We start from the raw sequence: 26,603 nt of genomic DNA, 5'->3' as shown, positions 1-26,603 counted from the left end.
TTTCCCTCCCTTCCTCCACTTGCAGTTCCCTTTTGATTTTTCTTCCTCATCTTTGCTTTCACCATTGTCTTCTTTTCCTTCGTCTGTGATGCCTAGTACAGGATTCCTGTCAGGAGGATAAAGACAAATGTTCTTTAAAATATTCTTTATTTCTAAAATTATGTGTTCATTTTCTCATTGTTTGATAGTTTGATTGATTGACCCACTGGTTCATTCATTCCGACGTGTCTCACGCAATAGGCCGGCTGGCTCTGGTCTGCCTCTCCCTGGGAAGGAGGCCCACCTTGACATGGTGCTGCTGGCAGTTCTCCCAGATACGTGATGCTTGTCATCCTGCTGCCTGGCTGACTCCGGCTGCGCCTCACCCTTCTTAGTTCACTGCGCACAACCCTGGCCCATGTCCAAAACCAGTAAAGTCAGGGAGGGCACTGTCCCGCTGCAGTCATCTGTATTCGGGCCCCTGCGACACAGCCCTCCATTCTCTCAGGACATGTCAGTCATGAAGCCCTATTTAATGACCATTTCCATCCTTCTGATCCTGGTCCATAAGACTCCAGGTAATTCAGGCCTCTCTCAAAAGCTCTGGGGTCTTACCTGTGCTATTGGTGTCTTGGCAACTACACATACCTAAAGCCTTTCTCGTCTCAGACAAGTTGTGAATGCTAATCCCAGGTCCATCTCATGTAAAGCTCTCCCTTGGTTCTGCTCTGCTAAGACTAATTTAAGAGGTTGTTGTTTCCTGGGGTAGTGGGGTGTTGAAGCATAAGATATTTTAGGTAGCGCTGTTACTGGGATGGAAGCTTGGTCCACGTATTAGGTGTGAGAGAGCTATTGGAGAAATCAATGGGAGCCTGGAGAGTGAGTTTTGTGAGAAGGGATGTGGAGGGAGTGAGCAACGCTATTTATAAAATTGGGCTGGACTCATAGTTTCATGTAATTTGGAGAGGGAATGGTATTTCTGTTGAATGGAGCGGAGGGTGGAGTTGGGTAGAACTGAGAGTTGGGTTAGATTAAAGTTTGTGGTTGTTCCATGTTTTGGCTGCGAATTAGGACTGAGTAGTGTGGATAGTTTTATGTTCATGTGAAGTTTTATAACTGAGCCTTAGGTGGTTATCAGGAGAGATGGGTTTGGGAGTTAGAGTTAGAAATTTGGTTCGAGTAGGAGTCTTACACCAGCAGAACACATGTGGGGTTTATCTGGGAAGTGGTTGACTTAGCCCAGTTTTGGGGGTGAATAAGTTTGAATAAGACAGTCAAATTTATCATAGCAGAGCTGTGGCTATTGAAATGGGGAGAATGAATGCTGGATGAAAAATATCCAGTGATATTTTCAGATTCTTAAGAGTTTCTTTAGTGTGATTTTTAGAGACACTGAAAATGTTAGATATTAGTATAAGTAGAGAGAATAAATGATATCTGAAGTCTGAAATACCCTCAGTGTCTCTGTTGAACCTTGGCATGTACAGAGAAGCGCAGGAGTAGTCTCAACCCAGCCCTATGGGAAACAAACATTGTTTCTCCTTTTTTGGGATTGAGTTCAGAGTCACTGTGCCTAGCGTTTTATTCTGCTCCCCTTTCTCCTCCCTTTCCTTTCCCCCCTTTCCCATCTTCTTCCTCCTTCACATTCTCCTTTCCCTTATTTCTCACCCTGGTTCGTCTTCTTCACTTGACCGATGGTTCTTCTCCTGTCCAGGAAGGCTTGGTTCCCACTCAGAACTGTGGTAAAAACCACAGGTGGATTTGGGAAAACACACACATGCGCGCACACAGGAAGACAGCACTCAATGCTTCAGAAGTTGTGCAAAGTGCCTTAATAACTACCTGGTACTTACGCTTGGCAGAATTTACGGGCAGGAACTGTTCTGGACAAACTTTTCTGGGACAATCAAAATCCTTTTTTCCTTTCATCACCCCAAACATATGCATGTGAAATGAAACTCTTTGAAAGCCAAGACTGCCTTTTAAATGTATGTGTTCCTGGTGTTAAACTGAGTGCTTGGCACAGAGTAGGTGGTAGGAAATGTTTGTTGAATGAATGAACTTATAAATGACTTATGCCTGATAGACACACACAGGTAGGGAGAACCTTAAAGGCTGGATGGGAAAGGATCGCGTGTGCGGTGCACGGATGGCAGAGCAATTGATTTTGTCTCTACAGATTGAGATGAGGATACTTAAACCCCCCAGGTTATTACAAAGTATGACCCACCTTACTAACCTCCTTCACAAACACAGCGAGATTTTTCTGATCTGGTGCAAACTCCCCCGTTCCCATTTCTCCCATGGGGAGACTAGGCCAGAGGTCCAGAAGCTCAGAGGCAGTGCTGGAGTTCAAAGGCAGGTCTCCTCTGATTTCCATTGGAAGATGGAGGGATCATCAAAGGTGACATTAACTTGACGTAGGTGTTGCTGTTTGTTGTGACACAAGGCAATATATAAGGTTTGAACAGGTGCAGGGGTGAGAAGTCATACCTGTCCACGCCCTGGCTGGGTAGCTCAGTTGGTTAGAGCACCGTCCCCAAACACTGAGGTTGCGGGTCTGACCCTGGTCAGGGCACATACAAGAACCAACCAATGAATTCATAAATAAGCGGAACAACAAAATTGATGTTACTCTTTCTCTCTCTCTCTAAAAATCAATCAATAAATTTTTTAAAAAAATGTTTATGACAAAACCCATGTTTGTTTTTGTTTGTTCAGCCACCTTAAACAGAATCCCTTTGGAGTTGTCTTGACCTGCTTTCCACATGGAAAGAGTGAGGAAAAGGCAGCCTGCCTGATCCTTCTTCTCAGCATCTACGTTCCTACCCATCTTCTAGTGACTACGAAGTCAAAATCTTGGGTGCCCAGGCTTCCATGCAGTGTGTTCAGGAGAAGAGGAAAATCCTCAGTTCAGATTTAACCAGAAGAGTGTACGTGTCACTCTGGGGAGGCCCCCTGCGGATCTGCCTTTCCTACAAGTAGGCAGGTTCATAAGTGGCGGATCTCAAAGGAGACACAGGTTCCGTGATGGGGGCGAGGATTGATATAGGAAATGCAGTGGCTCCACGATTCCGGAGTGTGAATGAATGAAGGGGCACCGTGGTTGGTCAGCCGGCAGGCTGGCTGATGTAGCGGCTGAGCGCCTCCCCTGGACTGGAGGGCCAATGTGGGGGTAGTTCGTGTACGTACCAGCACCGCAGTGCTATGGGATGTCTGCTACTGAAGTCTTTCTTCTTTCTTTTCCACCCCATTCTCCGACTTCCCTTACACTTAAAAAATGTTACTTTGTCTTGCCAAAAAATTAATAGAGTGGAGTATTGGGGGGAGGGGGGGTTGCCATGCAGGAAATAACATCAGACTTGCTTTGGCCAGTGTTTCCTAGTGTGGGTGGGCATTGAGACCTATCCGTGCTTAGCACTGAGTATGTGGCTTGGCCCAGAGTGCGTGCTGGTAAACGGATGTGGAATAAGTGGATGGGTGGATGGTAAAAGGTTCTTGAATGCTCAGCTATGAATTCTGGACTATCTATTGAAAACTGTAGAAGCCTCAATGCCTCTAGAAATTTTCTCAGATAGAGAAACCATGTGACATCAAGAGGAAACAGTTGGGGCTTAACATCGTGTAGACCAGAAACTGAATCCTGATTTGGTCAAGCATGAGCTATAGGAATATGGACAGAACACGGCCCCTCTGTGAGCCTCCGTGTCTCTATCTAGTGAATGGAAATAACAGCAGGCTTTTCCAAGGGTTCAGTGAGATATTGTTTGTAAAATGCCTGGTACACAGAAGATGCGGGGTACATGGCGGTGATTGGTAGCATCATTTCCTTCCTAATGCCTCCTTGTCTTTGAAAGTCCCAGTGGGTAGCTAATAGTACGGATGACTAATATTTGCAGAATGATGACTCGTCACTGGTGTATTTCCAGGGGAAAAGCCTGTATACATATGAACATGTGTGGATGCCTGATACCTAGCCATTAATACTCACAAGTGAGCTTTGGCCATATGTAGAAAATGTATGTAGACATGTGTAGAGTGAGCACTTACGTATGTGTTTGCTCGAGTGTTTCGAAGGACAAAGGCAATGCAGGGGCTCGAATACGCATGCGCTGCCTCAGAGTAGATCCCAGCTGTCTCTGGTGAGACCTGTGTGTGGGAATACATCTATCGGTGGACTTGGGACATGACCGACAGGCCCTCACAGGGGCAGCCCTTGAAGCCCTGGAACCCCAGGAAAAGACTCCCATATCAACAACACTGCCTAATATTTGTTTTTTATTATTTTTCTGAGCATATTATATATGCTACTTTTATCATTGTCACAACGTTAAGAAGTTGGCTTAGTTATTATGCCCATTGTGAGGATGATGCAACAGTGGGCCAGAGAACTGGAGTGACTTGCTTAGGGATGAAGAGCTTTAAGGGCAGAGTCCAGATTTGAACTGAGGTGGTTTTGACTCCAGATCCTGTGCTCTTCATGTTCTTAGGGTTTGTTCTTTTTAAATCATGCTTCCTCCCTCCTATTTCCATTGCTGCATAGAAGCTAAACATGGCTGTGTTTTTTCCAGGTGGCCTGCTCAGATCCTCCTTTGGCAAGAGCCAGGAGCCTTGGAATCCATGCCACCTTTACCGTGGCATGTGCAGGAACACCTGCAGAAAAGAGGAAGTTCAACACCTAACCTGCCCCGACAAACAGAAGGGCTGCCTGAAACTTCCTTCAAAAATAACCAGTTCTGACAACGTGAAAAAGGACTCCAGCCTGTTGGTTACAGACACTTAAAGCTACTTGGAAATCTAAATATTCCGACATCTGGGATATTTAGATCTGGAACATCTTCCCCATAAAAATGCATCCTTTCTCACATGTGTGTCTTTCCTCTGAGGGTAGTCATTGCTGGGCAGGGACAGGTCAGGCTGGGAGCTGGAGAGCCATGGAGTTTAGGAAAGGGCACTGGCAAAAAAAAAAAAAGCAAACAGGATGTTAGGATAGCTCAGTAGATGGTGAGGGTGCCAAGGAAGGAAGGAGGTGACATTTCTGCTCTGCTCAGTGCATGAAGAGGGTTGCGAGTTATTCTGGAAAGCGCAGAGAGAAGGTGGCCCCTGGATGGAGTCTGGGCCATCCAGTGAGTGTGCAGAGGAGATCGCTGAGTCCTTGGAGTCGGTGCTGTGGCGTCAGGACAGGGACAACAGGGCTGCCTTTGATATCCAGAGAGTGTCCTGGTGTGTTTGGTACGATGTGGTGTCCTCACGAAGAACCAGAACCCAGCGGACGGATAAAATCCCTGGGCACTCGCTCATTTTGAGGCTGGAGGACCATTTCTGGATGTGGGACAGAGGTAATGGTGGTCATGGTGTCAGGGATTTGGAACAGAAGCTGGACATTGTACTTCATAACCTTTAAAACCCTTTTATTCCTGAGAATTGAGCAACATCGTTTTCTCACTCCAAACTTAGTGACGACTCATGTTTGGTGTGCTATGGGGTTTGCATTGTTGTGAATACTTCTCTTCCATGGCTAATGTCTTCTCTCTCCCTGTCTTCGGATCCAAACTAATAGAACCCGCGTTCCCGGCTGCACTCTGCAAGTTTCACGTTCCCAGTTTCACCCCGGCTAAGAGAAGTCTGGATTCTGCACTTAACACTCCACCAGCATGGCCCTGGTTTGCTCTCCAATGCCTTCATTGTTGAAAAACTTGAGTATTCTTTAGGTTTTCCCATTTACTTTGCTTCTAGTTACCATTTTCACTGCATGGCTCTCACTCCTTCTCTTTTTTTCCTTTACCCATTTTTTATCACTGTTCAGTTACAGTTTTCCCAACTCTCCCTTAGTATCTCTTTTTTGAAAAGAGTTTATTTAGTTATTTATTTATTTTTAGAAAGAGGGGAAGAGAGAGAAGAAGAGAGGGAGAAAAACATCTATGTGCAAGAGATTCATTGATCGGTTGCCTCTCATACACCCTCAACTGAGGTCCTGGCCAGCAACCTGCGTCCTGACTGGGAATCAAACCAGCAACCCTTCGGTTTGCAGGCTGGCACTCAATCTACTAAGCGGTACCAGCCAGGGCCAATCCTTCCTTAAAAATCCTTGTTTGCCTTCACTTCTGGTCTCTGGGTGCTCTTTATTAGCCCCCTTTGGGGTTTCTTCTTCTGTCATTTACCCCATGATATGTGTTATCTTCCCTATTTTTCTCTCTCTTTCTCACTATAGACCTTCTACCTGTATTTCTCATTGTTAGACAATGACAGTCCCAGGCCTAACCAATGGACCAGCGATCAGACACTCGATAAAAAATCAATACAGTTGGATTTTTATTTTCATGGAATTTAGAGGTCTCATGGAAAAATAGAATAATGTTTATATCTTTGTGGTAAGATATAATTTTGGCATAAGCAGCATGGTTAGACACACACACACACACACATATATATATTTATTTAAGATTTTATTTATTTATCTTTAGAGGGGAAGAGAAGGAGAGAGGGAAAGAAGTATCAATGTATGGTTGCCTCTCATGCGTCCCCTGCTGGGAACTGGCCTGCCACCCAGGCCTGTGCCCTGACTGGGAATGGAACTGCGATCCTTTGGTTCACTGGCCTGCACTCAATCCACTGAGCTACACCAGCCAGGCTAGACACATATTTTAGTGTTTGGAAGAAAGGGTTCAGCATTGTAGTTGCAATATATAATATTTCTAGACTTCCCACATCAGCAGCATTTGTAGAGTGAGGGTGGGTGTGGCATTCTAGATTTAAAGCAGATGCCCGAGTCCCTGATTTCTACGAGTCTCAGAGAGAAACACGACTACGGAGACAGAAGGGTTTCCCCCCTGCTTCTCACTGCTGCTCAGAAGCTGCATGATCTTGGGGAAGTTCTGTGTTTATATGTTCGACTCAGACTAGGTCCCAACTCACACATTAAATTGCATATTTGTTGTGTCCTCCTGGATTTCAGGCTCAAAGTGTCCTAAACTGAATTCTAAACCTGTTTCCGTGCCTGGAAACCTTTGTCTTTCCGTTTCAGTAACTGACATTTGCAATTCGTTCTGTTGCTCAATTCAGAAACCTAGAGTGAGTCATTCTCGATCCCCCTTCGCCCCCTGGATTCATCTCAAGTCACCATGTTTAAGCCATTAGAATGTGCTTGTGGGTCTAACTCTTAAACTGATCTCAATTTAATGATGAAATCAGCCTTTGCAACAATTGTAAGTAGAGAATTTCTATTTCACTATTATTACAGTGAGAATTCACAACTAATTAAGAAACCCTTCGTGTTTTTTATTCCCTCAAATGTACATTTCAACTCCTTCAGGAGTCGCCAACGCCATATTCCCTTTCTTCTTCTCCAAAGCAATGTGATTGCCTTTGTTTTCGAATGCCCATCTGTCTATCTGAATTCTGTTATCAGTACCCCCATTAAATAGTGTCTTTGACCTTTGCAGTTTTGTACGGTCTCCCTCATTCTCACCAACACCAGTTTTTTCTCGTATTTGCCTTCTCCAGTTTCACTTTTTCCACTGTTTATCAACACAAACCTTACAGGAGCCTTTTGAGGTATGTTAAATTATAAAAGAAAGCATGCAATTTTGATATGTTAAACAGCGGGGTGAAGTGATTCCCATCCCTTAGCTGACGGGCACCTTCCTCCTTCGTGGATCGGGTCGACCCTCAGGCTGGCTGGCTGTTAGGATTGATATCAGCTGCTGTGTATGCGCTGCTGTGTGGCTGCTGACCGCATGGAGCAGAATTTGCCCCAGCAGGATCTAGAGCGTGTTGAGAACTCCCTTCCTATGCACCCCTCATAAAGCTAATTAAATCCCATTTTGATGTTGTCTGAAGCTGGCCACTGGATTTGTTGGTTCTCAGGCCTTTTAAGAGGGACTCTGGTGCCACCAATGTCAGATACTACCTGTGACTGGCCCTGGGCAACCTTTTTGGAGATACAAAGTGATCCACAGTTTGTGGCTGTCTCTGCTAGGGCTGGATGTATGCAGGAAGGACCAAGCTATGCACCAAGGCCCGCTTCCACCAGCACCAAGTCTGGGGAGAGGTCATCAAAGGCCCAAGGCACCCCAAAGTCCACCTCTGCTTCCTTCCATCTGCCTCCACCTGCCAACTGCCCCATCAGCTCAGTCACTGAAAAAGCCTTTGGCAGCTCTCAAGTTGTGCGGGGTACGTTCTCAGGGAGTAAACAGATAGGAGCAAGGGGTGTTCACCAGATTGGTACAGGTTCAAAGTTGGTGCCAGTGCTGGGTCTGAGGCTACTCAGCAAATGCCTTAAGCCTTTCCTGTAAGGCAGGTCTAGCGATAATGAACTTCCTCAGTTTTTCTTTGTCTGGAAAAACTTTATCTTTCTTTAATTTTTAGAGGATAATTTTGCTGGGTACATATTCTCGTAACAATGTGGGCTCTGGATTCCTTTGTTACCTAGAGTTAGCAAGGAAAAGATTGTAGGGGTCTTTAGTGGAGAAAGCTTCATGTGTTTTCGGCAGTGATGAGGTTCTCTTTGGTCCTTTGGTGGCAAAGGCTTCTGGGTTGGATTTTTTCCTCTCCTTTTCCAGTGCAGACAGAGGTCACTGATGAGGGGATCCCCTTGGGTCCTGAGCTTTGCTAGACTGTGGAGGGGTGGTACTGGTAAAATGCTTCCAACACTTTTAATGCAGCCATCTTGGTTTTTGTGCTCCACTGTGTTGCTGTAGATTCTTCATTATACTCTGGAGCTCCCCCAGAGCTATTTTCACCAGTGGACACTAAAAAAAAATTTTTTTTTGGCAGGGAGGGAGAAATACTGAAATCTTAGTTTTCTGTGTCGCTGACATTATTGCTTCCTGACTTTTGTCTTTCACCTGCAGTATTTTTCTCCCTTTCCCCATCCCGCCTCCCTCAGTTTCCCCACATCGTTTTCTTTTCTTTACCCTGATGGGTAGTACATTGCTGTGTATACAGTAAGTGCTACTGACTAATGTGATATATACTCTGGACATCAATGTAAAAAATATATGTTTCAAAATATATGTTTCTCATAATCTCTTACTAGCTTTTTCCATTGTTGAATTGATTAACTCTCTCATTTATTCCAGTTTGTCTTGCACAATATATAAACTGGCTTTAATTTTACTTTGTCTCTTACTGGAAGGAAGGCCCACCTTGATGTGGGTACTGGCAAAGCGCCTACATTCACATGGAGTTCCCAGATGACATATGTAATACATGTTACCTTTCTGCCTGGATGACCGCAGGCATGTACCATCTTTCTCAGTTCCCTGCCCACAACCCTAGCCTACTTCGGAAACTAATAAAGCAGGGCACTGCCCTGCTGCAAAGCTCTCTGTTTTGTCCCTTGTATGTGCCCTTTATTCTCTCAGAACCTGTCGGTTATGAAGCCTTATTTAATCACCATTGTCATCTTTCTGATTCTGGTTCATACGACTTCAGGTAATTCAAGGTACTCTCAAAGGTTCTGGGGTCCTGCGTGTGGTTTTGCAGTTTTGGTGACCTAATGTCAGCCAGCTTAGGGATGCTAGCCTCACGTTCTTACTGTGCCAGGATTCTACTGGCCTCATACTGCTATGATCCACTCAAAGGTGTGGTGCTCCTGGATGGAGGGTTTGGAGAGAGCATGGGGCACAGAGCATATAGGAGTAACAATGTCATTAGGATGAGAGCTTCAGGCATGGGTTATGTGTGTGGAATTAAGTCCAAATTGAAGATTTTATTTATTTATTTATTTATTTTTAGAGAGAGGGGAAGGGAGGAAGAAAGAGTAGACAAATATCAATGTGTGGTTGCTTCTCATGTGCCCCCAACCAGGGACCTGGCCCACAACCCAGGCATGTGTCCTGACTGGGAATCGAACCGTGATCCTTTGGTTTGCAGGCCAGCACTCAGTCCACTGAGCCAAATCAGTCAGAGCCAAATTGAAGATTTATAAGATCAATCAAGGTGTTACTCTGGAGACTGGGACCTGAATTGTGGTGCAGAAAGAATAGGGTTTGGGGGTTGGAGTAATGGTAGAAAATAAATAGCAATGAGCTAGAAGTCAGTGATTGCCTTTATGGAATTAGGCTGGGCCAGTGGTTTGAGAGAGGCTGGGTTGGGAATAATAGTTGTGGTTGAACGGATGTTGCAGTGAAGTTGGGTGAGACTGGGAACTGGAGTAGATAGGGTTTCTATGTGGGGTTGTTGTTGAGTTGAGTCTGGATATTGGTGCTGTGTGGTTGGATTAATGTTGTGTTTGTCTCGGGATAGCATAGTACGGAGGTAAGGCTGGGATTTGGGGTCAGATTTTGTCAGGTGCTTGTTTCAAGGGGGGTGAATGTGAGGTTGATATGAGTAGAGTTTGGATTAGCTTTGGGTAGGGGCTGGTTGGACTTAAATCAGACACCCGAGTTTTTCTGCATTTATTTAGATAATCTCGGTGACGAAATTCCTGAGCTCCGATTTGGGAGATTCTTCATGTCTCCTTCATTCCTGAAAGAAACCTTGCTGGAGAAGGTATTTTTGGTTGGTAGATTTTTAAAAAAATTCTGCACCTTAATGTATCATCCATATTTCTATAGCCTACAATATTTTTGTCTGTTTTTTAAAACATTGCTAAGAAAATTGCTGATAACTTTATGGGGTTTCTTTCTTTATATGTGAAAAAAAATTTTTTTCTGCTGCTTCAAAATTTTTCTCTTTGTCTTTGACGATAGGCAGTTTTATTATAATGTGGTTTTCAGGTTGAACTCTTAGGTGACTCATTAATTTCATGAACACGCGTGTTTAATTCTCCCTGTATTTGGGGAGTTCTCATCCACTATTTAAATAAGCTTCTCGCTCCTTTACCTCTCTCTCTTCTTTCTAGGACTACGATAATGCGTAGGTGATTTTTCTTAATGGGAAGCCATAGCTGATGTAAGCTTTCCTTACCCTTTTTCCTTCTTTCTTTTTGCCCCTCTGGCTGGATGATTGTAAATGACATATCTTATAGCTCACTAATTCTTCTGCTTGGTCAAACCTGCTGGTGTAGGTTTCCATTGAATCCTTTTGTACAACCATTGTATTCTTCGACTTCACTAATTCTGTTTGTTTTTTTAATGGTTTATATTTTTTGTTGAACTTCTTTTGTTCATGCAGTGTTTTTAATTGAGTTGTCTGTGTTTTTTAATCACTCTTTCAATTATTTTAAGAGGACTATTCTAAATTATTTGTAAGACAGTTCACAGATCGCCATTTCTTTAGGGTCAATCGTCGGAATTTTATTAGTTTTTTATGGTGATGTCATGTTTACTTGACTATTCATCACCCTTGTGGACTTGCTTTGGTGTCTGTGCATTTGAGAAGTAGGTACCACTTCCAGTCCTTACAGACAGACTGCCTTTGGAAGGCAAAGGCCTTCCAAAGGCAGCCCACTCAGAGCTTCTGGGTGAGCCATATGCCAGCCTTCCCAGGAAGGTTTGAGGCTGGAATTTTGGGCACTTGGTGTGTCAAAAGCCTGGGATGGCAGCAGTCAGCCTGGTCTCGGGTCCCATCAGAATCCTATGTGCACATGTGCCCCCCTGCAGCCTGGGTTTGCTGATGCTATTGGAAGATTGGGACCTCGGGAGACAACCCAGCACCCACATCTGCAGGAGATGGCCAGTGCTCGGTTGTGCTGGGAGAATGGGGCTGCAAGGGTCATCTGGGCCCCTGGAGCCAATGGGTCCTCTGGTGAGAAACATGGGTTTACAGAAGTCCACTAGCCTCCTGGTTCGAGGGAAGTTGTCAGTGCTGGGGTGAGTTAAGAATCTGGGTTTGTCAGAGTCCATTGGATGTCCTGGGGCCACAGAAGCTGTCTGGATCCACGGGAGCCAGAAGGTGCTGTGGTAGCTTATGGGTCTGGGTTCAATGGGGCCCTTAAGACCCTGGAGCCAAGGATGCTTTCTGAAGCAGTGGCAGCCACCTGGGCCTGCTGAGCTACCTGGGGTTTGTTGAGCAGACAGGCACCTAGTTTCATAGGGACCTGTGGAGAACCTGAAGCCGAGGAAGCCAGCTGGAGCCACTGGAGATGCGGGGGGGCGGGGGGCCTCACTGGTAGCTGCCAGGGTGAGTTGGGGCCTGGATTTTCAGGAGCCTTCTGGGAGCCCAGTGCTTCCAGAGCTGCCTCAGGCATGGGAGCCTCCTGAGAACACCAAGGCCAGCAGGCTTCAGGGTGAACAGGGGGTCTCGTACTGTGGATGCTGCCTGGGGCCATGGAGTCTGCGGATGCTGGGGTTAGCTGGAGGCCTAGATTCATCGAACCCATTGGGAACTTAGTGTCATGGATGCCACCTGGAGCAAGCAGGAGCCAAGGTTACAGGAGGGCCTGAATTTGTGGAAACCCACTGGGACCCTGGTGTCAGTGGGAGTCATCTGGAGCCACGAGAGCTGTCTGTTTCTCCCTTCAATTCTGTCCAGGTTTGCTCCCTACATTTAGGAGTTCTTGTCCTGAGGCTTGTCCATGGGACCAAAGTCCCCGGAAGCTCAGTTAAGCAGCACTGCCCACCACTGCTTTCCCCAGCCTCCAACCTGACACCAAATGACACCCCATTTCTGTCAGTTCGCTAAGTCCAGCAAGGCAGGAACTAGTCCCTACGGTGCTCTGAACTAATTCAGAATAATGCAAGCAAATTCCACTTTCCCCGTTCCACCCTGACGGAGGCACTGAGAAGTGCGGGGCTTCCTCATCACCACGCCATGTTGCACCAGAGAGCGGATGGGGCAAAAATGAGCAAAAAAAAGAGCGTGGATAGGGACGAATGTTCCTAACATTCTTTCTTTAAGTGTATTTTGTTGATTATGCTATCACAGTTTTCCTAATATTTTCCTCTTTGCCCCCCTCTGTGTAGTACCCCCCTTCCCTCCACAAATCCTCCACCTCTGTTCATGTCCTTCAGTCGTGCATATAAGTTTTTTGCCTTTTCCATTTCCAATGCTTTTCTTAACATCCCCCTGTGTATTTTGTACCTACCAATTTTGCTTTTTAATTCCTAGACATTTCTCCCATTCTCCCATTTCCTCCTTTCCAGTGATAACCCTCTGAATAATCTCCACATCTATAATTCTGTTTCTGTTCTAGCTGCTTGCTTAGTTTGTTTTTGTTTTTTAGATTCAGTTGTTGATAGTTGTGAGTTTGTTGTCATTTTTCTGTTTATAGCTTTGATCTTCTTTTTCTTAAGTCCCTTTAACATTTCATATAGTAAGGACTTGGTAATGAACTCCTTTAGAATTGTCTTGTCTGGGGGGGTGGACTCACATGAATAAGTATGAAAGACACATGGACAATAACTAAGACGGGGGGCGGAGATGGGAGGGGGTGGGGAGCACTGGGGGGGTGCAGGGCTGGGAATACAAGAAAGAAAACTACTTGAACAAAAGTTAAATAAATTAAAAAAAGATAAATAAATAAATAAAATCTTTAAAAAAAAAAGAATTATCTTGTCTGGGAAGCACTTTATCTGCCCTTCAATTCTAAATCATATTTTTGTTGGACAGAGTAATCTTGCTTTTAAGTCCTTCCTTTTCTTTTTTTGTAAATTTTTTAAAATTTTATTTATTTATCTTTAGAGGGGAAGGGAAGGAGAGAAGGAGAGAAGTATCAATGTATGGTTGCCCCTTGTGCGTGCCCTGCTGGGAACTGGCCGGCAACCCAGGCATATGCCCTGACTGGGAATCAAACCACGATCCTCTGGTTCACAGGCCTGAGCTCATCCACTGAGCCACACCAGCCAGGGCGCTGTTCTGGGTGTTTTTTGTTTTGCAGTTAGTTGTGATCCTTCTTATTGTTGTGCAAGGAGGCAAAGTGTGTCTACCTATGCCTCCATCTTGACTGAAAGTTCCCTAACATTCTTGAGTGTAGATTTTTTTTTTGGTTAGGTGTTTGCTTCATTAATGCATGTTCTTAACTGGTTTTGTTACAGAACAGACCCTGGGGGTGGTGAACGATATACTATTACTGAATGGACCCACCCTTGTGCTCAAGGGTCCTCCACCCCATACTAGGTTCACCTTGCCTGCCTCCAGGGAAAGATGTTCTTAGTGCCAGATACTGGTGAAAAGGAAAGGGATTATTTATTTAAAGAGTTATATGAACTTAAGAGTAATAACTGAATGTCTTCATTGAGATCCCAAAGTCCTTTAGAATACCCACAAATGCATAGTCCTTCCTTCCCCCTCTGCTCAGTCTGTGGTACTGTATCTCAGAAAAAGAAATAGAAGTCCACGGTCCTTCTCTGCTCAAGCTGTGTGGTCCCAAAAAGACGCAGCAGGGTTACCACGCCTGGGTTTAAATCCCTGTGCCAATCTTCCCCTGCAGCACCATCTCCAACTCCTCCCACAATTGGCCACAGCTGCCAGCATTCCCATATTTCTCCAGCTTTACTGAGCTGCCATAGTAAGTCTGGGCAGGCGTGGCCCTGTGATGTGGAGCCAATCATCTCCAAGCTCTTACACAGGCTCTGTAACCAGGGGGAGTTGCCTCCCAGTTATATCATGGGTTGAAGTCACTCCCATCCCCCTGGCTCAATGCATGGCCACAGCTGTTTAACATGTTTATGAAACCAGTTAAAGGTTATAGATATGTTAAATGACTGTTCTAGAGGTTATCTGCAAAACTGTTGCTATTCAAAACAACTCTCAGGCCCTGGCTGGTGTAGCTCAGTGGATTGAGCACAGGCCTGTGAACCAGAGGATCGCGGTTCAATTCCCAGTCAGGGCACATGCCTGGGTTGCAGGCGGGTTCCCTGCAGGCCAAATCCCAGCAGGGGACACATGAAAGGCAACCATACATTGATGTTTCTCTCCCTCTCTCCTTCCCCTCTAAAGATAAGTAAATAAATAAAATTAAAAAAAAACAAAACAACTCTCAATGGCCCTGCTCCATGTGGCCCATCCCCCAGCTCAGACTTGTGCGGGTGAGGACATCCTATATATATTTTTTTCTAATATTTCCTGGACACACTGAGTTCTGGACCTCATTACAAATCTCTTGGCTGCCCTTTGGGGCCCTCTTTGGCTGCATCCTGTTACAGTTTCTGGAGTTCCTTTCCACAAAGTTCCTTTGGTACACATGTTGTTTATTTTCTGTTTCTATGAGGGAAATGAGAACTTAAAGCTTTCTTGTCTACCATCTTGCTGATGATGTCACTCCAGTGTTCTGAGTCATGTAGACCAGAACTGTAACTTCCGTTCTCTCCCTTACCAAATTGGGGGCCTCAGCAGAAACATCACATCTCTTTGTGCTATAATTTTCTTTTGTTGACAAATGGATATGATGATAGTTTTCACTGAAGCAGCATGCAAAAATTATTGACACAAGTGGTATTAAATGTTTGCTAGTAGTTTTTATTTTCTTTCCAAAGGCCTTGTTTTAAAAAAAAACCTAACTATTACTCCTGATTAATGCTGATAGAATGCTAGTTATATATGTCAGGAATTGTATCACTAAAGTATTTTCAGGCAAAGGATATATATGTATACACACACACACACACTCATATATATATATGGTTTGCTTGCCTGTACATGGTTGTGAACACACACCCATACACCTGTGGGTGTTTACTGCAAACACATATCCCCATGTTCAGTTTGTGTATGATTGTGGACCTGTGAATAAATTGAAACATCCACATGTATCCATGCTATTGTGCCCACTGTTTATTATTTTAAAACACAAAGGCACTGGTAAATATATGTACACCCTAACTTGGAGTAGATCCTGGCTATCTCAAAAAAAACTGAACATTAAGAATACAAGTTCAGGCAAATTGGAACTTGCCCAATTTTGTAGTCTTAAACGCTCAGAAAAATACCTTTATCTAATAATAATAACAATAGAAACAACAACAATAATAACAAGAAGGACTAGGGTTTAGTTATCTCTTAGTAAGGTTCTTATTCTAAGAACTCACATATATAAGCTCATTTAATAATCACAAGAACTGAAGGAAGTAGTCTCATTGTTGTTGCTGTTATACAGATGAGAGCAGCGAAGGGACAGAGAGCTGACATTCCTTGTCCAAAGACCGAGATCTGGTAAATAACAGAATGCAGGTTGGAATCTAGATGATTTTGATTCCAGTCCTGTGAGCTTAACATTCCATGTGTTCTGTTATCATGGCTGCGTAGAGTCTAACCAGAGCCATATTTTTTTCCAGGAGGCATGAAAAACTCAATCCCCAAAATTAAGACACAGAAATTTGCAAATACATGTGAGGGAGACCAAGGAGTATGCAGAAAGAAATGCAAAGAATCTGAAACTATAATGCACTACTGTTTAAACAACAAAATATGCTGTGTGAAATCATCTTCAACCATCCTTACTAGTGTCATTGTGGAGGACACTGAGTGGAGAAAATTTGTCACCACCACAAGTCAACCTTTTTACTGAAGATCCTCAACCTTTTCTCCTTCTGGAAACCTTCCTGTCAAATACCCCCACTATAAAGTGGCATCCCAGCCTTTTGTGTCTGTCTTTTATTCTATGAAGATTCATGATTGGAAGAGGAAAGCTGGGTGGGGGCTATAGAATTTGGTAAAAAGCTCCAGTCAAGAAAACAAAATGCTGCCCTGGCTGGCGTAGCTCAGTGCATTGAGCGCGGGCCTGCGAACCAGACAATCACGGTTCGATTCCCAGTCAGGGCACATACCTGGGTTGCAGGCTGGTTCCTTGCAGGCTAACTACCAGCAGGGGATGCACAAAAAAAGGCAACCACGCATTGATGTTTCTCTCCCTCTTTCCTTCCCCTCTAAAGATAAATAAATAAATAAAATCTTAAAAAAAAAAGAAAGAAAACAAAATGCTGAGATGGCACAGAGGAAGAGAGATTATAGTTTGCCTTGGAAGAGAGATTATAGTTTGCCTTGCTTATCACAGACCGTGAAAAAGACATAGACAGGTACTTGCCAAAATTGGGTACATAAATGGCCACTTTACATGCAACTGGGTGTCAGTACTCATTACTTATCAAGGAAAAGCCCACGACAACCTCAGTGAGCTCTTACTCAGCATATGCCAACATGGCCAAGCACATGACAACGCCATAGGCTGTAGGGGATGCAGAGGAACTGGCACCCTCATCTTCTGCTGGTAGGTAAATAAATGAAACATTGAACATCTGCTTCGCCATGCTCTCTTACTTGAAACATATACATGTGGAAATGTATGCATATATACCATATCCCCACATTGTGTATATCAAATCATCATGCCTTAAATAATATAATTTTTATTTGTAAAACAAAACCAAGTAAACAAAGAGATCTCTCTGGGAGGAAAAGGAATGAATATACAAGACTTGGAGCAGGTGGAAGTTCTGTTCAGGTGTTGATCACAGAGAAACATAAGTCTGCTTTGCAAGAAGACTCTTCCCAGCAAAGGGGGAAGCCTATAAAAAGGAAGGGAAGAAGCCCCAACCGGTGTAGCTCAGTGGATTGAATGAGGGCTGCAAACCAAAGGGTCTCCAGTTTGATTCCCAGTAAGGGAACATGCCTGGGTTACGGGCCAGGTCCCCCCATGTGGGGGCCACATGAGAGACAACCACACATTGACATTTCTCTCCCTCTCTTTCTCCCTCCCTTCCCTTCTTTAAAAATAAAATAAATAAACTCTTTTAAAAAAACAAAAGCGGGAGGGAGAAACATTAATTCTTAAGAATACAATCTGGTTGTGAGGTCCATGGTGGGAATTGAAAGGGAGACTACCAAGGCGGGCAAGAAGTGATCATAAAGAGAGTGCAGAATTGATTCCTTTGATCATTGTACAGCTGAAGGGTTCAACAGGAAAAGTTGGAAATGGGTTTTAGATATAATCTCCTGGCAAATGAATAGAAAAAATACAGCGAGTCAGAGTCATAATGGAAGACAGAGGGAGCATAGGATGCAAATGTTACAGTGTGTGCACTGATTTGGTAGGGCTGCCATAACAAGTACAACGCAGGGCAGCTTACACAACAGACTTTTGTTTTCTCACAATTCTATAGGCTGAAAGTGCAAGATCGAGGTATTGGCAGGGTTGGTTTCTTTGGAGGCCTCTCTGTTTGATGTGTAGATGAGCATCTGCTCTGTGCCTTCTCTCTGTGAAGACATGACTTCCCTCCCATGTGGCTTTGTGTCTTCTTCTTGCAGGAATGCAAGTCCCAGTGGATTAGGGCCCACCCTAATGATTCAGATGGTCTTGATTCCAGTCCTGTGCACTTAACATTACATGTCTTCTGTCATCATGGCTGCATAGAGTCTAACCATAGGATTAGACTAAAGGATTTAACATAATCACCTCTTTAAATTCGGACCCTATCTCCAAAGGCAGTTTCATTCTTAGGTCCTGGTGATTCGACCTTCAACATACGAATGTGGGCATTTTGAGGGGACACACTGCAGCCAATAATAGTGAGCGAGGAAAGGTGACGGTGGACTTAGAACAGCAGAGGCCGAGACGGAGAACAGGGGCCGTGGAGGCAGACTTGAGCAGCCTTTGTGGCCGACATGACAGGGGGGTCAGGGGGTAGCGAGGAAGTGTGTAAGATGCATTTTAGGGTCATGGTTTGAATACTCAGGTTGAGGCCACATTTCTGCTTCTCAGTCTCTCTTCACCTTTCATATCTTTGCCTTCTAAGGAGGCATCTTCTAAAGCCACAGGTAGAGAGTGGATTTTCACCATTATTTCAAGAATGCAAAAGGCTTTAAGGTTTGAAAGGCATATGGAACTTATAAACTAGTCCAACACTTCCATTTTGGGGATGGGCAAACTGAGGCCTAGAATAGTGAGGTGACTTAGCAACATTCTATTAGTGCATCTGGATTTTCCCTGCACCCTTTTCGCCTCTGTAAGACTAGGGCCTGGAGTCATGTTTGCTCAGCTCTCTAAGACCCCTGGGCCCAACTGTGAGCGTAATTTCTCTAACCAAAATGATATAAACACTCTCAGTACAAGAACCGGAAGCTGCTAAGGACTCTCTGCAGCCACTGGTGTGGTCTGGGTTGATGCTGACGTATTAACACGAGTCACAGGGTCTAGGTTACCCGAGATCCTGACTGATCCACTCTCTACGTGTCCCAAACACATCCTTTTAGGTTTGGGACAGAAACGTTACTTCATAGTACTGCAGCGGGGAAAATGAGAGAATTGATGTGAAAGTATTTTGAGAAGTGGGTTAGAGGGTAAGGTGCTGCCATTATTGTGATGACTGTACCTTGTCTTTCAACCGTGTTGTCTATATACTGTGTCAATAGGGGCTTGAGATCATTTTCAACTTAGACGTGACCGGCCTTGGCCTCTGAACTAAGTCTATCTGCTGAGTGGAAACATCTTCCTCCTTAACCGCAACTCAGAATAATGTGTATTTGTGCCTGGATATACCAGTTGGTCCTGAGCTCGTTACATATTTTAACCACAAGGAGGCCCACCAAGCTTTCCCTTTCACACACCTTCCCCGCTCAGGATGCGCGTTCTGGGGGGGAAGAGCACAGGGAAGCTTTTCTTACTGCCACCTCGTCTTCCCCTTGGAGGAAGCACACGCCTGAACTCCCTGGGCTCGAAGTCCTGCCACTGAGCCAGCGGTCTGTGCCTTTGCGGCGAGTCATTTAAAGGCTACAAAGTTTAGTTTCCTCTTCTGGAAAAGGAACATACATCCCTTTGTGTTCCTGTGCTTTGCCTTATCGTGTGTGCCTCACAGATATGGTTTATTTTATGTTTTTTTTGTGACGGTGGCTCCGTAGTAACCACCAGCAAAAACAATGACAACTTCCTAAAGGTTCGGATCATGGTTAGCATTTTTTTTAGTAGTAAAGTGTTTTTTAATTAAGGTTTTTTAGATGTAATATTATTGCACAATTCATAGGCTACAGTCTAGTGTAAACATAATTTTTATATGCTCTGGGAAACCAAAAGTCTGTTTCACCTTTTGCAGAATCCGCCTTGGTTAGGTGGTCTGAAACGGAACCTGCAGCATCTCTGAGGTGTGCCTGTAGTTTCGCCTCATGAAGCAGTTGTTAGGGCAAAATGAGGTTGTGTATGTTAAGTGCTTAGGACAAGGCCTTGCACACAGAAAGTTCTCAATAAATGTTGAGGGTTTTTGTTTGGTTTTTACTATGTTTCCTTTCCATTTGTTCGGGGTGGAAATGGTGGCCCCCTGGTCAGAGGGCATGCCAATCTTTGGACAGCAAAGTACAACTAGGAGATTAGGGGAAGGGATAAATTCTAAGAGTGAGACCACGAGACAGAGCCTTGGGCTAACCCTTGAGCTAAATGGGCAAAGAAGGCCTCTGGATCACACTAGCCTATCTCAACAAGCCAGGGTGAGGCATTAGATTCAAATGAGGGGCCAAGGTAGGATTTGCATTAGTGTGGAAAAATTCCCCAGCCAGAGACCTAGTGGCACATAGTCAGAGACTTAAGAATTCAGGATTCAGACCCTATAAAACTGCCTTACTCTGAGAACCAATATTATCAGACACATCCTGGGACAATCTAGAGATATTAAGCTACCCAGGACTAGAGAGATGAGATAGCGTGATAGCTAGAATGAGCATATTTTTCTTTAATGAACGGTGGGAATACCCAGCAGGTGTCTAAAATCTAAGGAGCATGCAGGTGCCCTAGACAGTCATCTCACTTGCACGTTATAAAGTCTGATGACATTCTTTCCTCACGCGTCTCAGAGATAGTTGTACTTGCCATAGTCTTACGTGTCATCTCTTGTTTCTTGAGAACGCTTGATGATTTTGGCTTTATTAGAGGGATGCAGCAAATTTTTTTCCTATACATTTTTCTTTCTCCTTCTCATTTTCTTTGCAAGCATGTCTTGCATTGGCCAGTACTGTAATTGCACCTGTGGACCCATCCATCTATCAAAATAAACAGAGATGAATAAATACATACACAAAAAAAGAGTTGAGACTATTATCCTAAGGGTGTTGGTCATTGTAGTGATAATGGTGCATGTAGAATGCTTACCGCTGGTCTCAAAGTGTACTGGATACAAGTGGTTATCTCTCTTCCTCCCACTGGACTTTATGTCTATGCTTTTGATGTTCCCACTTCCGAAATTTTTCACAGGCTCATCAACCCCAGTTTCTCCTTGTCCCCAAATCCAGGTGCTTGCCAGGGAGTGGACCTACACCTTCAGTTCCCCATCCACCATTCATTGTTCACTCATCAGTGATTTGTTGGGCACTTGCCATGTGCCAGGCACTGTTCTGGTGCTCCAGGTGATGCCTAGAACAGGGCTTTGAGCACTGAATGATCAATTTATATTGCTGACCTGTAGGCTAATGTTCTGGATGGTGTGACACTGCCCTTATATGGTTTATCATTTCTTTTTTTTAATTTTTATTTATTTATTTTTAGAGGGGAAAGGAAGGAGAGAGAGAGAGAAATATCAATGTATGGTTGCCTCTGGTGTGTCCCCTGCCGGGGTCTGCAACCCAGGCATGTGCCCTGACTGGTAATCGAACCGCAATCGTGTGGTTCGCAGGCCCGCGCTCAATCTACTGGGCTACACCAGCCAGGGCTTGATTTATCATTTCTGACTCAGCCCTACCTGGGTCAATAAAACACAGAGTGCATGCAGACCCTGCTTCCCCAGCACATTGGGTTCAGTTGGGAGACCATAGTATCTTGGTTTAAACTACACATTCCCTCTGCTTGCTTTTTCCCCAGACTGTACTCCTGGCAGGGAGTTTCCAACTCTCTCTTTCTTGCCAGGCTGTTCAGACTGGACAAATCAAAGTCAGGATGACTCTGATTCTGTCAGTCAATGTGCAGACTCACTCTCCAAAGTATCTCTGGCATCTGCAACTCCCTCCTCTGAGTTGCCTTCGCCAGAGTTGAAGGCAGGCTGAAATCCACTCAGGGTTAGTCCAGTACTACCTTCTTTTGCTTCTAGAACAACTGAGTGATTGGCAAAGACTTTCAGGTTGAAAATCTGATCCAAGAGAAGATGCAACTTCCAACAGCAATGACCGGAAGGAAAACCACAGAATTAAACACCATAAACTTTAGAAGCACCAGGAAGCCTAAGTGGAAACTTTTCCTTTAGAAAGTTATTCACCACTCGGCCAGGAAGCCTGTTGTGTTGTTAGATAGCTCTGACCATGTTTAATTTGGTATCCAGAATCTTCTGCCCTAACTCCAGCCCCACCTTAAAATACACCACCATAGGTATCCAACATCAACCTGCATATTTCTCACTGTATACTCAAAAACAAGAGCAAGATTCCTCCTCTGATGGCCCTAAAGGAGCATTCAAAGCCAAACTAGAATGGAGAGGCAAAATAATGGGACTGGTTCCTGCAAGAGGTGCTGTCAATAGGAAGAGAAATTGAAGTGGAAGGTGCCTGGGATGAGATTCTGTTGACGTCTGGGCCAAGGGTATTAAGAACACTTAGGGATATCTCTCACTTTTGCATATAGATGGGATTTCATACAAGACACCCTGGTTTCTGCTGATATTCACCAGGTTTCCTGATGAGAAGCACCATCATGGTGGAGGGCGACAGAATGCCCTTATTAATGGAGCATATTCATTACAAGGCTTCTCACCGAATCTCCACCACCCCTGTGAGCTGTCCTCACTCCCACATGTGTTCAGTTTCCCAGTGATTCTACCAGTAAGACCCTATTCTTACTCCATTTTCCCTCCTCTCCACAGTCTGGTGCCCTGGGGAAGCCTGAGGCAGGACCACACAGGACAGCTAAGGCCAGGAGCAAGAACTTAATGTATCCTGAGGGGGGCGAGGAAAGATCCAGCCGCATACTGAATAGGCTAGGGAAGGCAGGTCTTCACTCTGCATTTTATTGCCTTGGGTAGCGCCGAGTCATGGGCGATAAATCAGAGAAGAGCAGAGTGTTCCACCACACAGAACATCAACCTGCAGGTCAGCGATATACATCGGTCATCTAATGCTTAGAGTCCTTCTCTAGACGTCATCTGGGAGAGTGGACAGCATCAGCAGAGGGTGTACAGGGCCTGCACAAGTTGTGACATTGTGCAGAGAATGGGTCCACTTTCTTTTTTTCCTGTATTTTTATTGTTGACACTAGTACAGATGTCCCCATTTTCTCCCACTTTAAACTTCTCCACCTATTCCCACCCCCTTGCCCTTTGGCTGTCTCCGTACCCTCGTCTGTATCTATGAATTACGTAGATATGTCCTTTGGCTAATTCCTTCACCTTCTTTCATCTGCTCCCCCCCTTGTCCTCTGAGAGTTGTCAGTTGGTTCCACATGCCCACGCCTCTGTTTCTCTTTTGTTCGTCAGTTTATTTTGTTCACTAGATTCCACACATGAGTGAGATCTTATGGTATTGTCTTTCTCTTACTGAGTGTAATAATCTCAGTGTAATAATCTTCAGGAGAATGGACCACTTTCCAAGGAGACGTCTTGATCCTCTTCTTGGGTATTTAACTCCCTCCCTTATGTTCTCACACCCTCTCTTCATCCTTCTTTCTGCCATAATATTTATCATGATGAGCTGGAACTAAGTATTTTCCTAATTCATCTCCCCTATAGGGCTAACGCCATTGAGGGCAACTTTTAATAGACAGGGAGACCCCTGATGGCAGAAACCGCTGAAGGCTGGGATTTCTGTCATCCAGGGTGTGCAGAGAACCTTTGTGGAAATCAGCAAATGGATGAATGCATGTATAGTAGTCACTCGTATCTTGATGGACCTGAGAATTGGCATTTCTCAGTTGACAAAAGGCAGGCCCAGAGAATGAAAAAAAATGGTCTAGGGTCACACTGCTGGCAAGAAAAAAACAGACGGAGAGCCCTCATAACCCGAGTCCTAGTCCGACTCTTTCTAACTCTGCGTGTCCTCCTTGTCTTCTACTCCAGTTCCTTAATATTAGCTGCTTCTGGGTCTTTCTTGGACTCTAGCCTCAAAGGATAGAACAGAAACGTTTTGAGTGGGTTCCCTAACAAAGGCGCACGGAAGGGGGCGCTGCCGGGCCTCCAATAGGAGGTTGGAGTCCTCCGGACTTCTTTTTCTGGTCCTTGGTCTGTCTTACTTTACACCTTTTGATGGGTCTACCCGCTTCTTCCTACATTCGGCAAGTATGTCCCTAGGTTAGGGACGGCCGGATGGGATTGAGAAAACCTTTATACCCTTGATATCAGGTAGTACCTTCTCCAGAACAGCAGTGAGCATGCGGCCAGGCACTGGACACTCACATAGGTGACCCCCAGAATCCTTGCAGGGCCTCTGACAGGCAGATGTGATTTGCTCAGGGTGACACGGCGCTTAGGGACGACTTCTGGATTCAGATCTGGTTTACCTGACCTCAGAGCGCCTGTTCTGTCATCCCAGAGGTCTATGCCTGAGTAATGACGGAAAGGAAGGCCCGGTTAACCTGAAAAGCAGTGCTGGGCTGTAGAGAGCTGTAGTCCCCTATCTTCTGAAAGGCGTGTTCTGCACACGCCTAGAGGGCAGAATGAAAAGTCTGGGGTGGAAATTGCAGGCGGGCAGGTTTACACCAATTGGAAAGAACTTGGATAATCAGAACCATCTGGAAATGGCTGGACCGTCTGAGAGAAGCGCTGGCTCCCTGTGTCCCCGTGCCCCAGACTGAGCCCATGTGATCATTTCCCTCGGATTCTCCCGGGAGGATTGCTGAGTTGGCTGAATAGGGGTCTGTGCCCCGAGGCACAGTGCCTGGCACTGGGTCTAAGAGGAGGAAGAGAAAGAAAGTCCTGCCGTCTGGTTAGAGAGAAAGACAACAAACCTAAAAGGCCCGGTGGTAGCAGTGCTACAAACAAAAACAAGCCCCGGCCGATGTGGCTCAGTGGATGGAGCGCCTACCTGTGAACCAGAAGGCCACAGGTTCGATTCCCAGTTAGGGCACACATCTGAGTTGTGGTCCAGGTTCTCAGCTGGGGGTGTGCTAGAGGCAACCACACATTGATGTTTCTCTTCCTCTCTCTCCAAAAATAAATAAAATCTTTTTTTAAAAAAGGGGCAAAGAATAATATGATGTGTGTGTGTCTATTTTGAACAAATTACTCAAAATAGACTCTCTGAGGAAGCGACATTGGGTAGAAACTTAAATGTGCTGAGGACGGTAGCCAGCCACATGGATATCTAGACTCTTCCAGGCGGTGAGAGCAGCGAGAGCAAAGGCTCTGAGGAAGGAAGGTTCTCGGCATCCCAGGAAGAGCTGAAAGTCAAGTGTGTCTGGAAGAGAGTGAGCGAGGGAATGAATAAAAGGAACTTACGTCACAGAGGCCGACAGAGCCACCTCAAGTCAGATCTTACGGGGTCCTAACAAGGACTTTGAGGTTTATTTGCTATGCAATAAGAAATTGTCTTCTACAGCTTAAGAGACCTTCAGCTATGAGTGTTTGTTTTAGCCTTTTTGTCTATAAGGCATCGCTTTCTTCATCTGTAAGGTCGAGCATCTGGGATAAAGTAGAGTTTCCTAAAACATGGGACCCTTGTCCCTGGTGGTATGAGTGATAATTTAGGTGGCAAAATAAGTTCATATTTTTTAAAAAGATTTTATTTATTTTCCTTTAGAGAGGAAGGAAAGGAGAGAGGGAAAGAAATATCAATGTATGGTTGCCTCTTGTATGTCCCCTGCTGGGAACTGGCCTGCAACCCAGACAGGTGCCCTGACTGGGAATCGAACCGTGATCCTTTGGTTTACAGGCCTGTGCTCAGTCCACTGAGCTATACCAACCAGGGTATAAGTACATATTTTTAATAATTTTTATCTTAAGCTCATTTGAGAAAAAATATCAGTAGCTCTTGGTGTGTTGAATTTACAAATAGCTTCACTTAGGATATGGTCAAATATGAATTTAAGTAAATGGAGTGTGTTCTATAAAAATATTAAGCAAATGATACTATAGCTTATCAATGATTTGCTAAAAAGTTTGCAAGATAATACACAAATGGCTGAATTTTGTGCTAGAAAATTGATAAAGACCATTCAGTGGAATAGAAAACTGAGGCTCAGAGGGGTCAATTGATTTTCTTAAGGTCACACAACTGGTAAGTCATGGAGTCGGGAGTTGGACTTTAGTCCATCTGACTCCAAATCCGCTGCTCCTGGCACCGGGGGATGCTCCCTCACGAAACACATGAATCTTCTGCCAGCAACTGTGTCTTCCTTTGTTTATTTTGTTAACTTTTTATTTTGAAATTACCAGAGACTAACAGGAGGTTGCAAAGAGTGAAGAAATCCTGTCTACGCTCTACCCACTTTCTCCAAGTGTCCCATTTTTAACAACTATAGTACAGTGTCAGAACAAGAAAAATGAGCTCAGTACAACGCTGATGTGTCCTTCTGCGTCATCTTAGCACAGGTGTAGATATAATGTTAGCAATCAACACGCAGAACTCTCCAACCGCCACAGAGATGTTCCCTGTGCTAACCCTTTGCAATCACACTAGCCCCTACTTCCCAGCGTCCCTACCCCCTGGCAACTAATGATTTGCTCTCTGTCCCTCTAATTTTGTCATTTTGAGAATGTTTTCTAAATTTAATCATACAGTGTATGACCTTTTGAGATCACTGCACTCATCCACTGTACGTTCCTCTCACTGTTGTATAGCCTCCCATGCGATGGGTGTACTGAATTCATTTAGCCATTAACACATAGGAGAACCTTTTGGTTGCTTTC

General features: G+C 44.7%; 1 protein-coding gene across 1 annotated transcript; it reads left to right on the top strand.

Annotated features, from left to right (window-relative positions):
* Positions 1–462: 462 nt before the first annotated feature.
* Positions 463–4,781, top strand: LOC118985888 (beta-defensin 116). The gene is made up of 2 exons (XM_037044701.1): positions 463–557; positions 4,551–4,781. The coding sequence occupies exons 1-2, from the start codon at positions 491–493 to the stop codon at positions 4,760–4,762; spliced, it is 279 nt and encodes a 92-aa protein (XP_036900596.1). The 5' UTR covers positions 463–490; the 3' UTR covers positions 4,763–4,781.
* The last annotated feature ends 21,822 nt before the right edge of the window (positions 4,782–26,603 follow it).

The sequence above is a fragment of the Sturnira hondurensis genome, unplaced genomic scaffold (assembly GCF_014824575.4).
Source record: "Sturnira hondurensis isolate 20B ecotype Veracruz unplaced genomic scaffold, ASM1482457v3 Scaffold0004136, whole genome shotgun sequence".
Taxonomy (NCBI): domain Eukaryota; kingdom Metazoa; phylum Chordata; class Mammalia; order Chiroptera; family Phyllostomidae; genus Sturnira; species Sturnira hondurensis.
The sequence above is the reverse complement of the archived record's forward strand: the minus strand, read 5'-3'. Positions and strand labels throughout refer to the sequence as shown.